Source organism: Zeus faber, assembly GCF_960531495.2.
Source record: "Zeus faber genome assembly, contig: SCAFFOLD_61, whole genome shotgun sequence".
Lineage (NCBI taxonomy): Eukaryota > Metazoa > Chordata > Actinopteri > Zeiformes > Zeidae > Zeus > Zeus faber.
Window position 1 is genome coordinate 64,982 of NW_028293039.1, and position 14,017 is coordinate 78,998.

General features: G+C 43.5%; 1 protein-coding gene across 1 annotated transcript; it reads right to left on the minus strand.

Moving 5' to 3' along the window:
* Nucleotides 1-2,903: 2,903 nt before the first annotated feature.
* Nucleotides 2,904-13,277, minus strand: LOC307247664 (high affinity choline transporter 1-like; the record flags this gene model as incomplete). Its single annotated transcript, XM_080024695.1, has 9 exons — nt 2,904-2,912; nt 3,302-3,470; nt 3,887-4,006; nt 4,815-5,236; nt 5,952-6,191; nt 8,567-8,710; nt 9,687-9,835; nt 10,911-11,027; nt 13,094-13,277. 9 exons carry the CDS (start codon nt 13,275-13,277, stop codon nt 2,904-2,906), a joined length of 1,554 nt encoding a protein of 517 aa, XP_079880821.1.
* Between the last annotated feature and the right edge of the window lie 740 nt (nt 13,278-14,017).

Consider the following 14,017-nt stretch of genomic DNA (forward strand, 5'->3'; position numbering starts at 1 on the left):
TGCCAGCTCGATGATTCTTTGGCGACATTAGTTTCGTGAGTTGGTCTTGCACCATTTCTCACTACTCACAGGAGAGGCCTCGTGAAGGCTGTCGTCTTCTCCCCCAAAACACTGTACCCACCAGGACTGTACGGTGTTTTCCCAACAGCAAACCCTGGATTACGAAGGCAAAGAAAATGGCCTTTAAATCAGGAGACAAGGACTGAAGGTGATACAGAAACAGGTGAGGAGGAAGATCAGAGAGGGAAAGGACAATTACAGAAGAAAGATGGAGGACCAGTTGCAGCAAAAGAACACCAGAGGAGTCTGGAGGGGCCTCAAAACCATCTCGGCCACAACGAACCAGACCCCCAGGCTGTGGGGGATCAGAGGTGGGTGAATGATCTCAATTTGTTTTTCAATAGATTTGATCAGTCACCTACCCCTCCTCCAGCCTATTCACCTCTGCTGCTATCTCCGTCGTCTGCACCCCAGGTGTTCTGCCCCACCCGCCTTCCTTCAATACTCAGCTCACAGCCACCCCCCACTGCTTCTCCTACCAGAGACAACCCCCCCCCATTCACACCCTCCACTCAGCCCCCCTGCTCCAATCTGTCCCTCACTACCATCCAGGTGAGGAAAGAGCTTAGGAAGATGAAGGAGAGAAAGGCTGCAGGTCCGGACGGCATCAGTGCCAGGATCCTGAAGACGTGTGCAGACCAGCTCTGTGGGATAGTGAAGCGCCTGTTCACAGCCACAGCTGTGGAAGACATCCTGCGTGGTACCGGTGCTGAAAATCCCGCACCCCAAGGATCTCAGCAAAAACACCCTGGAGAGGCTGGTCCTTGTGCATCTCCGCCCCCTGGTGAGATCATCAATGGACCCACTCCAGTTTGCCTACCAGCCTGGCATCGGGGTGGACGATGCCCTCATCTTCCTGCTACATCGAGCTCTCTCTCACCTGGAGAAGCCTGGGAGCACTGTGAGGATCATGTTCTTTGATTTCTCAAGTGTTTTCAACACCATTCAGCCTGTGCTCCTGAGGGTCAAGCTGCCGCACACAGGAGTGGACCATCACCTGTCTTCCTGGATCCTGGACTATCTCACAGACCGGCTATAGTACGTGAGGTCTCAAAACTGCGAATCTGACATATTCATCTGCAGCACGGGGGCCCCTCAAGGAACGGTCTTGGCACCTTTCCTCTTCACCCTCTACACTGCAGACTTCATGTACAACTCAACCAGCTGTCACCTGCAGAAGTTCTCTGACGACTCTGCAATCGTTGGCCTCATCAAAGATGAGGACGACAGAGAGTAAAGAGAACTCACCATGGACTTTGTGGACTGGCGTCAGCGGAACCACCTCCACATCAACGCGCTGAAAACCAAAGAGCTGGTGGTGGATTTCCGCAGGTGCAGACAATGCCCCCCGACACCAGTGAACATCCAGGGAATGGATATTGACATAGTGGGATCTTACAAGTACCTGGGTGTTCACCTGAACAATAAACTGGACTGGACTAATCACATACATGCACATTATAAGAAGGGTCAGAGCAGACTCTATCTTAGAAGACTTGTAATGTAGAAGACTTTGGAGTGCAGGGGGGCTCTCCTGATGACCTTCTTTAACACCGTGGTGGCATCAGCCATTTTTTATGGAGTGGTCTGCTGGGGAACAGCATCACCACAGCTGACAGGAAGAGACTTGACAAACTGCTCAAGAAGGCCAGCTCTGTCCTGGGGTGACCCCTTGACCCAGTGCAGGTGGTGGGAGAAAGGAGGATGATGGCTAAGCTGTCATCCATGATGGAGAACGAATCCCACCCCATGCATAAGACTCTGATGGCACTGGAGAGCTCCTTCAGCGATAGGCTGCTTCACCCAAAGTGTGGGAAGGAGCGCTAAGGCAGGTCCTTCCTTCCTGCAGCTGTCAGACTGTATAATCAACAGTACATCCAGTAGACGTATATTGTTTATAGTGTGTACATTGATATGCTCTCTATTTTCTGCTGTCCCCTTATTGTTGCTGGAACAATGTAAATTTCCCGGTTGTGGGACTAATAAAGGTTTATCTTATCTTATCTTATCTTATCTTATCTTATCTTAACACGAAGACGAAAGTTTTCACAGACAAGTAAAACCGCATCCTCGTCTTGTTTACGGAAGTGAAGTCAGCATGACTTCTTCGTTGGTATACGTTGGTACACGCCCCCTCCACAATGATGTCTCTGTGTGTGTGTAAAAGTAGTATACTTTAAAGGTTGCAGGAAAGCCCCGAGCACCCTGCCCTGCGCACCCCAGGGGCACACACATACAACCAACCTCCAGGTGCAGGTACAAGATGCAGCCGCAGGCACAGAACCTGGGCCACGGGCACCAGGCAAGGACTGCAGTCCCGGATCCCGACCCCACGGCGACAGACCGACGCCCCAACCAGACCCCCCGCCCCGCAGGCGAGCCGGCAGGAATCCCATGCACACCAACGCCCGCGCAAGGGGGAGGCCCGCCCCAGCGCAGCCGAATAGACGACCCACCCGGTGTTCCCATTGTGACTTCACATCACATGGAATATGGAGGAATTGATCTTCACCTGGACGGTCGCTTTAAAGGAAACCATCGATCGGCGTTGTTCAGCGATGTTCACCGTCGCTGTAAGTGAACTGTGTTTCCCTATGTAATCTAATGGTAATATTTAACTCCGCGGTTTAACATTTTTATACTATGTATAAGTCAAACTCGGTTTGAAAATACACTGAAAAATAATAAAAACACAAAGGAATCTGGAAAGATCTAATTTTCTTACTAGTAAGCTTTTTTCAACTTATTTGGCAGCTCCTGGGGATGTTAAAATTGTGCGAGATAGCAGGTTTTGTTGTGGTGGGTCACATACATTAGATATTATCATCATTACATTATTATCACTACATGATCTAAATGAACACATTTATATCACTGGGAATTATCAGATTCTCCAGCCATTTTTTCTGCGCAATGAACCTCCATAGCCTGGGAACCAGACCAATTGGCGGCTCATGTATCATTTTTTCTGCAGAATATGTCTGGCCCCCTCCTGTTCAACCAGATTTCCAGCCGACCTGGAAAGTCGGGCCAATCACAACTGTTTATCTAATATGTGGCGGGTTTGATACGAGGACTATACAGAGGAGTGCTGTTGAGTAACTTTGCTGATGTGGAACGGTCTGTTGAATCTGTTATCGGTATATTTTCTCTAAAAGAAGAAAAAACAACTGCACTTTTGCAGCTTTTGTAGATAAGAAAGATGTGTTTGCTGAACTTCTGCGCACTGTAGTCTGTTTACATTTTTCTGTTGCTCAGTGCTACACAGGCACATGCAGAGGGTGTGACGGAGGATGCCCGAGCACCTGCCTCTTTGCCCCAGGATGTCCATGGGGCCCTTTTTGTCAGGCTCTTTTTTATATAAGCACGAGTGGGCATCGTGGTAGTTGATTTCTGGGCCGCTCAGTTTCCTTATTGAACGAAACGAGAAACACGGTGCGAAACGGGGAAACTTCCTCACTCTCTTTCCTACCCCTTACCCTCTATCCCCCTTTACTCTTCTCCACCTCCATCTCATGAGTCTCTATCCCTTTTTGCTTGAGACACTGTGAGTTTCGCTGGAGTCAGTCAGTCAGTCATCCATCAGCTAGTCCATCATGGCTCTGAACATCCCAAAAGCGATAGCGATGGTCTTCTTCTACCTGCTGGTCCTGGTAACCGGCGTCTGGGCTTCCTTCCAATCCAAAAAAAGAGAAGAAGAAGAGATCGGCTGACCAAAAGGAGATGACCCTGCTGGGCAACAGTAGGATCAGCCAGCTGGTGGGAATCTTCACTATGACAGGTCAGCTTTCTGATCAACCACACCTTTATGTTGCTCTACTCTTACTTTCTCATGACTCTGTTAATCCTTCTGAATTCCACACGGCAGCACACGTTAACACTGCTGAGGTTACAGGTTCTACTACTACTGAGGTCTCTCTTGCTGAACATGTTTCCGCTCAAGTTACTGAGATGTTCAACAAGAAATCCAACAAAAAACACAACATAAGAAGACCCAGGATGAATGCAACCCATTTTTAATATCAAAATACAAAATGGCATTACATAAAAATAATATCTTCATCCGTTCATGTTTTTGAACTTGATGTTGGCAGTGAGTTTCAGGAATGTACAGAGGAAGAAATAGTACTGGAAATCCTTACCTAACTAACAGTTTGGCTGCTGAAGAATTGACTTGACAAGTAGGAGTGATGGTGTGTAGTTACGGGAAGTAGTGGTTTGTTATTTATGCGTGTCTACAGATGAGTAAACAAAAAAGTAAAACAGATAAAATCGCCAAATATACAGAAATAGCTACTTGAATAAGGAACACGGCTAGAGGACCCTTCCGGCAATGAGAATCCAGAAACCTTCTATATCAACAGTGGCTGTCCATCATCCTCAGGGCTCTTAACATTACATTAAGTCAATTGTCTATTAACAGCGGCTGTCCATCATTGGCTCTGAAGGCTCATGTTGGGGATCGTTTTCATACAATTTCCTATTTTCTTCCATAGCGCAACCTTCTACTGGTGGCGGGTCTTGGACTTTGGCTCTGAACTCTGGGGATGGTAGGTCAGGCGGTAGAGCTGGTGGTCTAGTGATCTAAAGGTTGCTGGTTCGATCCCAGGCTCCTCCTGCTAGCATGCTGTAGTGTCCTTGAGCAAGACACTTAACCCCTAATTGCTCCTGATGGCTGCGTCCGTCGGTGTTTGAACAATTGTAAGTCGCTTTGGATAAAAGCGTCTGCTAAATGACTAAAATGTAAATGTAACACGTCCCATCTCTCAGGGACGTGGCCCTTGCTGAAGAGCAGTGCAGCCAGGAAGGAGAATAGAAAGATGGAGGCTATGGAAGACAGCACACACACAGTATTTACAGGAAAGTTTTGGATGTGAACACCATCCTCCAGTCTGTCTCCTGGGAGGTGGATGGTAGCCGGCACTCCAAGCATCGGTTCTCCGCACAAGGCTTTCAACAACAAACTCACCACAAATCCCATAAGTGCCCCATATCCATTAGTTTGGTCAAAGAAAATAACGCAAACCAGTTGAGGAAACAAGAAGACATATAAAACAGTTACACCAATGAGCCAGAACTCCAAGATGCTATTCTTGAAAGTGGTCAGTGATGTACCAACGACACCAACCACGACCACCCCAGCACGGATCACCCACTGCAGCTCCCTCTGGGATGCCTGAAATGAGAGGAAAACCAAGACATGATGAAGTAATAGACTCTTGTAATAGTCTTCTTGTCCCTTCCTCTTAATCCTCTGCTGTGGTGACCCCATGCTGTGGCACCAGGTGTTACTACCACACAGCAGATCCGACAGGACATTGTGGCCACCAATGGTTCTGCACCTTCATTTTCTTACAGAGCTTGAATTCCTGATGCATTTATCACATCACTTCCTGATTTCTTGTTGAGGTAAATTTTCGCTTACTTGACAAAAAGAGCTTCCAGTGACACTCTGGATATTGATTGATATTTTTGTATGGATGGAATTTCTTGTTTATCCACTTTTTAGATAGATAGATGGATAGATCGATTGGCGAAGTGTTAGTAGCATAGTGTTATAGCAGCTCACCTAACAAATAGGATAATAGAATAAAAAGGAGAAAAATAATAAATGTACGACATATTTGAAGAAAAAAGTTCAAAATATTTTTACATTAAGCAGTTTTTTTCACTTTTACCCAAAGCAACTTACAATTATTCAAACACCGACGGACGCAGCCATCAGGAGCAATTAGGGGTTAAGTGTATTGCTCAAGGACACTACAGCATGAGCCTGGGATCAAACCAGCAACCTTTAGATTACTAGACCACCAGCTCTACCTCCTGAGCTACCACCCCCCTATTTCTCAGTGCAGGTTATAGTCTTGGAGAACAACTACATTTTTCCTCACCCGGTTCCTCAGGATGTTTTTGTAGATGTTTGAGGTGAATATGGAGGCTGCAGACAGTAAGATTGAGTCAGCTGATGACATCACAGCGGCAGCCACAGCTCCGATACCGATGATGGAGATGTAGGAGGGGGTGAGGTAGTTCAGGGTGAGGGGCAGAATCATAGCTGCCTGTCCACTTTCAAAAGGAGATAGAGAACCATAGGAGGTCTGGTTCCAATCTGAGGCACAGATAGAAGAAGTCTTGAGACGGATAAAGATGGCAAATAGTCAAACAGTGTTTGCCCTTGGGACTAAGTAATTTGGCCTGGGATCAGGGTGGCTGTAAACCTGTTGTGAGTCAGAGCAATCAACGAGCAACACGTAAATCAACCATCCCCATTTTATGAGAGTAATTTTGTTTCAGAGCCTTTGTACTTTTAATCCGGTAAAAGGTCTGAATACTTCCATCAGTATGTGAGTGAAAGTATTGTTGAAGTGTCAGCTGAGTTTAATGGGGAATCTCTCAAGGACTAGAAAGGAAGCAGAAGAGTCAAGGGGGTGTTAGATAAATCCTTAGTTTCCATCACAGTTTCCATAATGGACTTTCTATATGAATGATCATTTCAGTGTGGAAAAGTTAAAAGCGACAAAATAAGAAAACATTTCACTAACTAATTTTAAGAACTTAAATCAAAAAAACCTATAAAAATATTAAAATGGCTTACAATAAAATACAAAAAAACATCAAAGCATTTACATCTAATTCTATAGCATTCTGTGGTGTGTTAAAGTTGATACCTGCAGATGCAGCCATGACTCCAAATATAGTTGGTGGAATTGCAAATATTATTATATTGACGGCAGCAGCGTAACAGTTGATCTGGGCTGTTTTTGAGGACGAGGCAGACAAGGTCCTTTGGTGCAAAGATTGGCAGCAGAAGGTTCCCAGAGCCTTCAAAAGAAGATATTTAGAAGTTTTTCACTCTTCACCACTCAATCCAAGTCTTAAAAATAGACAGAGTGCCAACATGGTAATAATAAAAATAACATTTGGGACTAAGGTGCTTTTTTGTGTAAATGGACATTATGACTGGAGAGTATATATATTTTCACCAGGTGTATTTACATATTGGACAAATTTCTTCTGGCGAGGTTTGGTGCACTTCTGTATAGCCTATAAGCATTAAAAAATAAAAAGCTTTTCAGTCTGGGAAAAAAGGGAGAATAAAAAGTAATAATGGAATGAAATATGATATAAAACATATACAATTCGCCAAAGATATACAACTGATTTGTAAGATATAGAAATGTGATAATATGCCAAGAAAAAATATTGTTATGTTACATAGGTTAAAAATAAAATAAAAGATTAATAATAGATAAATTATAATATGAAAAATAGCTGCAGGCATACATTGGATAATGTGGTAGCCTTTAGCCTATGTTGTTCTCTCTTCTCTTGTGATGCATAGCAGTCTAGTTATCAATCATTTCCATTGGGCTTCATGCGATACATCATTGTGGTGGACCAAGGGGCATGGTTAAGCCGCAGCTGCAGACGACAGCGTGGCTTCTTTTCAACCTAATCGGCTCCCGGGCAGAGCTGACTGGTCCAGTCCGTGGGCAGAGAGTTTTCTAAATGTTTGTTTGTCTTGCAGAGGGCATCGGCACACAGGCTCATCAGCTACCAGGAGACAGCCTGGAGCATCACTCCTCCTGCGCCCAGATTGATTATAATTATAATTGTTTATTATTTATCCTTTTGGCCAGCGGGCCCTTCTGTTCCCGCCTGTCATAAAAACTCGCCATGTCGGCAATCAAGTGCAAGAAAGACTCCATCTCCCCCCTCCACCCGTACCTGTGGGTAGAGACTCCCATAGTCATTAAGTTGCTGTATCTCAAAGTCTTTTCCACTGCCTATCCAGACGGAGACCTCATTGCACGTTGCTGACAGAAGCGAGGTAATGAAAGTGCACATATGACCAGACACAATATTTTTTGTCTTGATATTGGAGATCCACATATACAGACATTGGGTATCACATTCCATTCCGTGCTCAAGTACTTCCAGTCAAGCTCATAAAAATGTTCTGATACCAACACAGATCAGTTGTAAATTACAGCAACAGAATTCCAGTAGGAAAGCAGGAGACTGTACCCCGTCTGCACACATTCGCATTGGTAATTAAACATCCTAGTATACAGGTTCATCAGCATAGTAATAAAAAAATTGAATAAACAATATGGCCAAAATAGAGGATTTCAAGAGAAGATGGTGGTGGGCCTAACATGGAGCCTGGAGGAACACCATATGTAATGACTCCTAAAGCACATGGTGACTTAGATTCTGTTCGATAGAGGCATTGTGATGAGTTAGGAGCTGAACAGGTGTGAACAGTGTCCTTATTGGACAAAAGTATTGTGCACACTGGCACAATTTTATACACACACATTTGTATACAACGTGCTGGATTGAGCCAAAAGGAAGTGTAATTTGTCATATCAGCAGGAAAAAAAAAAATGAACTTACAATATAAAGCAAGCAATACATTTTCAACCTGCTGCTCTAACTGTAACTTTAGATTAATTAAATTAACATATTTAAAATATCTTGACAGAAGCTTTTTCCTTCTCACCATAGCTAAGAAAGTATCCATCTTCATCCAGGCGGTGCTGGTGTCCAGTGTACCGAGCCAGGAGGTGTGGGAGGTGTTGGACAACATCGTATTGGTGATGTCAGAGGAAGCAGGGTTCATGACAACAAAGGGAACGCACAACCACTGCATGGAGACAAACAATATATAGCTGCTTAACTGAAGTGTCTGTAATTAAATTTTTAGAATAATCTGAAGGATAAATCACTTTCCCTAAGGCTGTGAAAGCTTACTTTGTCTATAGAAACATTACATCTGCAGATTCTGAGTGTCTCTGTACTTGATACACTGACAAGAAATGCACACAAAAACTGATGCGGGGGTTCCATTGCACTTTTTCAAGTGCAATGGAAAGCATAGTCATAGACCCGAAGAATGTTTCCTCCATGTGGTCTAACAGCAAGCAAGCTGTGTTCTCAGGTAAACGCTGCACTTTGTGTGAGAAAGTTGTTGCCTATGTTTCTAAAGAAGTGAACTACTTTAGAAGCACCTGAGTTGTCCTCGATGTAAAGAAAATTGTTTGGGAAATATGCGTGGGTTAGAATAGTGTTACTCCAAAAGCTGTTGACAAATGGAAACACTGCATCTCTGTTTAATGTCCGCCTGCAGATCATTGTTTTTATTTCACTCAAATGCAAATACCTCACCATGCAACAACACAATTTTTTTCACAAGGTGATCCAACTTTGGGTAAACTGTTCAACCAATATTTTGCTTTCAAAATGACCATTATTGTTTTCAGTTCAACAATTTTTCTCCTGGTGATATAATGTTTCGTTGCAACGTGAAGACAAATGTCATTCTAGATTAGCATTTTTAAGATAGACAAGTGCCAATTATGTTAATAAGGCAGTGATATGTCATTGCTCACCAGCTTGGCCAGTTTTTCTTGATGTGCACCAGAACACTGTTAAATCACACTTTTGACCGATCTGCTGAATCATTGGCAAGTTTCACAAATGCACGGGGAGTCATTGATATATAGGCTATGTATGTTTTTAATGTTTGTGATTTGTATCTTTAAAGCCTTATTTAAAATGAAACTAAGGTCTTGTAAGGTTGCACAAGTATACGTATTTCCAGCTCCTCTGATGAGACTCACCAGACTGACGAAGATGAGAATGAGCTGTATGACATCTGTGTAGGCCACAGAGTACAGCCCTCCCAGCAGGGTGTAGGTGACGGCCACTGCAGCAGAGATCCAGATGCTCACAGTGTAGGGTACATCCAGAATCACACTCATGTTGGAGCCTGACACACACACAAACGACACGGTTTAACTGTTTTGTATAAACACATGATCCCAGTTAATTTCAAGAAGTTAGCAAGTGCAGGTAAGATATTGTTTTTTGGGAACTATTGTGCAGCAGTATCCGGACTTTGTCTTATCAAGCATCACTTGTAACAGCGGTCAAGTTTGCTTCCACTGCTGGCTCCCCCTTCCCACAGCTGACATCCATGAGATGGATAGATCTGTTCTGAGCTTCAGGAATGGAACCTGGAGTGGTTCTTCTTCATCCTCTTCAATGTGTTGTGTTTCAGATGCTCTTCACCAATGTTTAAATGCCCAGTTCTTCTGGTGAGATCCTGTCGCCTTCCTGTTCAACTTGTACCAATCTGGATGTTCTCCTCTGACCTGTCGTTAAAAGCAGTGTTGCCACTACTGTACTGTGAACTACTGTTCACACAAAATTTTTGTTTTTTGCACCGTTCTCTGTAAACGTTACAGATTATTGAGGTGAAAGGTCAGAGCAGTTTATTGAGACAGACATAAAGACATTTGACCTTTCAGACAAACGTTCAAGTCACAAACACCTTGAATGGTAATTCTAGTGCTTACCTAACCCAATAAGGGTACATGGTATCCACACCAGGTCAGTTACAAGTGATAATACTGCCATTAGTCCTGTAATTACTTTTCCATATTTGATCTGGAAAGGGTCCAACATGGTCACATATCTTCGGTCTCTCATTCGCTTGGCAAAGAAAAGTCCACCTCAACGAAACAAAGACAGACATTTTGTTTGTGAGAAATGCCATTAACATTGAATATTTGTGATTATAGATCACTCGTCTTGCAAAGCAGACAGCAGCAGATATTTTGAAAACATCAGTTTATTGTTGAGAGTGGCAAGGTCTAACAAGTTGAATGCACTGACGAGCAACAGGCACAGCAACCTCTGATCCTGGGCCCAATTACCTAGACCCAAGACAGGTGTGGCTGGTTAAACCACACCATCCCCACACCACAGTAACTCTTCAAAAGATGACTTGCTTTAGAACATTTTAACAAATTTGTGTTATCGAGTTCAGTCCTTACACTTACAGATAATATAGCAGGAATCATTTCCTGCCGAGATGACGGCGACCTGTGCCAGTCCCAGTGAGGGTGTGTAGGCTGCCTCTGCTAGTCCATTAATGAAGCCCCCTCCGATCCACGCAGCTATAAGACAGTAAACAAAACATATACAAACACACATGCTTAAATTAAACTTAAAGCCACAAGCAGTACCTTTGGACAGTGAGTGAGCAACTGATGAAGCAAGCCATTGAAACATCACAACAACCAACACTGTGCCTGCTCCTCCTCCACGAGGCTTCTTAGCTTTTTTAGCAGAGGTCTTGTAATGTAAGTCATTGCCAACAGAATGTCAATAGTTTCACAAACTACCATGAAATTAGTTTGGTAATATAAATGGGGTAGTTGATGGTGTGGTGAATGACAGTATAAGAATAACACAGTCAAATAACACATATAAAAACAAGCACCACGTGTTTTTGTATATACCCCGCGGCCCTCTGGCTTCTCTAGGGGCCCGGGGGTCTTCTGTGGCCGCAGGGCAGGGTGCTCAGGGCTTTCCTGAAGACGTAGGATGTCTACAAGGCTGCAGAGTTCGGGAGGCTTCGGGGCCGTTTCCGCTGCTTGGAGGCACCACAACAAAATACGGCCCGTCTACATCAGTACCAATGGGGATAAGTCATGTACACTCGCCGGTGGAAACACAGACACACACACACACACACACACACACATACAGGCGGTCCAATCACACACACACACGCACACACCACCACACCCGCTTCGAGTGCACCCCAGCACCCTCCTGGTTGCATTCCTCTCCTTTCCTCCCTCATTTACTGCCATAACTACGACAGGAAGTGGCCACGTGACCAGTTGTAGTTCCAGTTTTCCTGGACTTAATTCACTGTTTTTCAATACATGTCATCCATTGTTCATGTTTTTGTGTAAATGTTGTTTGTTTCTATGTTTATTTGTTTCACCCGTGGTGATTCTCCCCCTCTTGAAGTTGTGATCAGATGTTTATAAACCCAAACATGATAAATAGTTCTCTAAAGAGGGGGGTTGGTGGTGGCTCTCCATAACCAAAACTGTGCTCTTGTCATCCTACAGGTCGTCCACAGGACAGAGTTATTGCAGCAGATGTTGATGATTTAACAATTAATAAAGGGTTACATTGCAGGTTAAGAACTCCACTTGCAGACTAACTCTGTCCTAGATGCGATGGCATACAAATACAAATACTCTTTGTTGTATGCCTAGCACACTGACAGAACAGGTAAAAAATAAAATTTAAAAAATGAAATGCATTTATAAGAGGTACCATGCCCAGACATTCCAGTGATCTGTAAATCATATTTTGACATTATAATAATTTTTATTACTGTCACAGCATCTATAGGTTACGGAATGCACAGCAGTCCGTGGTTTTCCAAAAGCAACTTTTTGAAACTTTGAATAATTCTTTGTACAAATGTTGATTAAAACGGTTCTTTAATTCCTATTAAACTCAAAAAATGTCGAAAAAAAACATGTAAAAGTTATAGGTAAAAGCGATAAAGTAGTTAATATTGGCATTAAACCAAAGATGTCATAATTTTTATTTTGTAATACAGGTACTCCTCACTTAACGACCTGCCAGTTTAATGACGGTTCGGACTCAGGACCAGCTCTCCAACCAGTCTGTATTGTGCAATGTGTACAATACCCTGGCGTGAGCGGCGTCTCAGCGTCAGGCATCTCATCGCCCATCACCATTCTCAGTCTCAGTCTCGTTCCGGGCGGAACCCGGTCGTTAAGTAAGGAGTACCTGTATTAAGATTCAGTGAGATCTAGAATTTCTGATGAAAAAAAAATTAAAAATCCATATTTTATTTAAGTACTAAATTAACTGTGTGTGGAAGAGTAAGTCTTATTATAGATTTACTCATTCTCTTCAAATATTTTATTTTTCTAAATTTCCTTATTGAACAAAACAAAAAAACCTACTTCTGCACAGGCAGGTGAGGCTCAGCTCAGGACGTGACCCATTCACACCGGAATCTAATATCGGCCACATTTAAAAAATAATGTGAACAGCCAAACAAAAACATTGGATCTGAGCAATAAATCTGAATTGAGCACTAAGGCCTGCAGTGTCTGAAGGCCTAAGTGAAGCTGACCTGACCTCTAAACTGTATGAATATAAACATCACCCAGTCAAAACTGACCTGTCGTGGTGAAGATTCCCACCAGCTGGCTGATCCTACGGTTGCCCAGCAGGGTCATCTCCATTTGGTCGGCAGATCTCTTTTTCTTCTCTTTTTTGGATTTGAAGGAAGCCCAGATGCCGGTTCCCAGGACCAGCAGGTAGAAGAAGACCATGGCTATCACTCCTGGGACATTAAGAGCCATGATGGACCAGCTGATGGATGACTGACTGACTCCAGCTGAAGTCACAGTGTCTGACTGAAGAGGTAAGAAAATGCAGAAGCTTTCTCAGTCGCATTTAGTTATTTTGTAGAAAGGATGTAGATCTAAGCTTGCGGTGCCTTTTTAAAATTTGTTAGCCTTGAGGGTCACGGTGGTAATTATATATGATGGTAATTTCGAGGATCAATAAAGGTAGGTTTTTCCAGTTTGACAGCTTTCCTGTGAAACAGTTTCATCCAGTCCTCAGAGCCTCCATCACCAGAGAGACACAGAGCAGAGACTCTGAGTCTCTGCTCTGTGAGTTCATTGTGGAGGGAGAGGCCGGTATTGACGGCTCTGCAGCGACTGAGAGAGTGATTGAGAAAGTCTCTCTCTTACAGAAATGCAGGGTTTATTATTTACAGGTAAAGAGTATTCATACAAAATCAATCCAGTTTTTACCAAATTAAGTCCCAAAGCAACGGAAGAAGCGAATGACAGGGCACGGGACACACAGAACATTTTTGTTTTTCGTTCAATTCGGAAATGAAGGAAAAAAAATTCATGTCAAATAAAAACGCACTGTTTTTAATTGATTTGTTGGGAGACACAGGAATGGGCAGAGCAGCAGAGTGGAGATCGCACCCTCTGTTACACAATGCACTGTTCCAATCCAAGGTGGAAGACGTTTGTTTTTCATTCATTTCAGTTCATGTAAGAAAATATGAAAATGAAATCTCAAT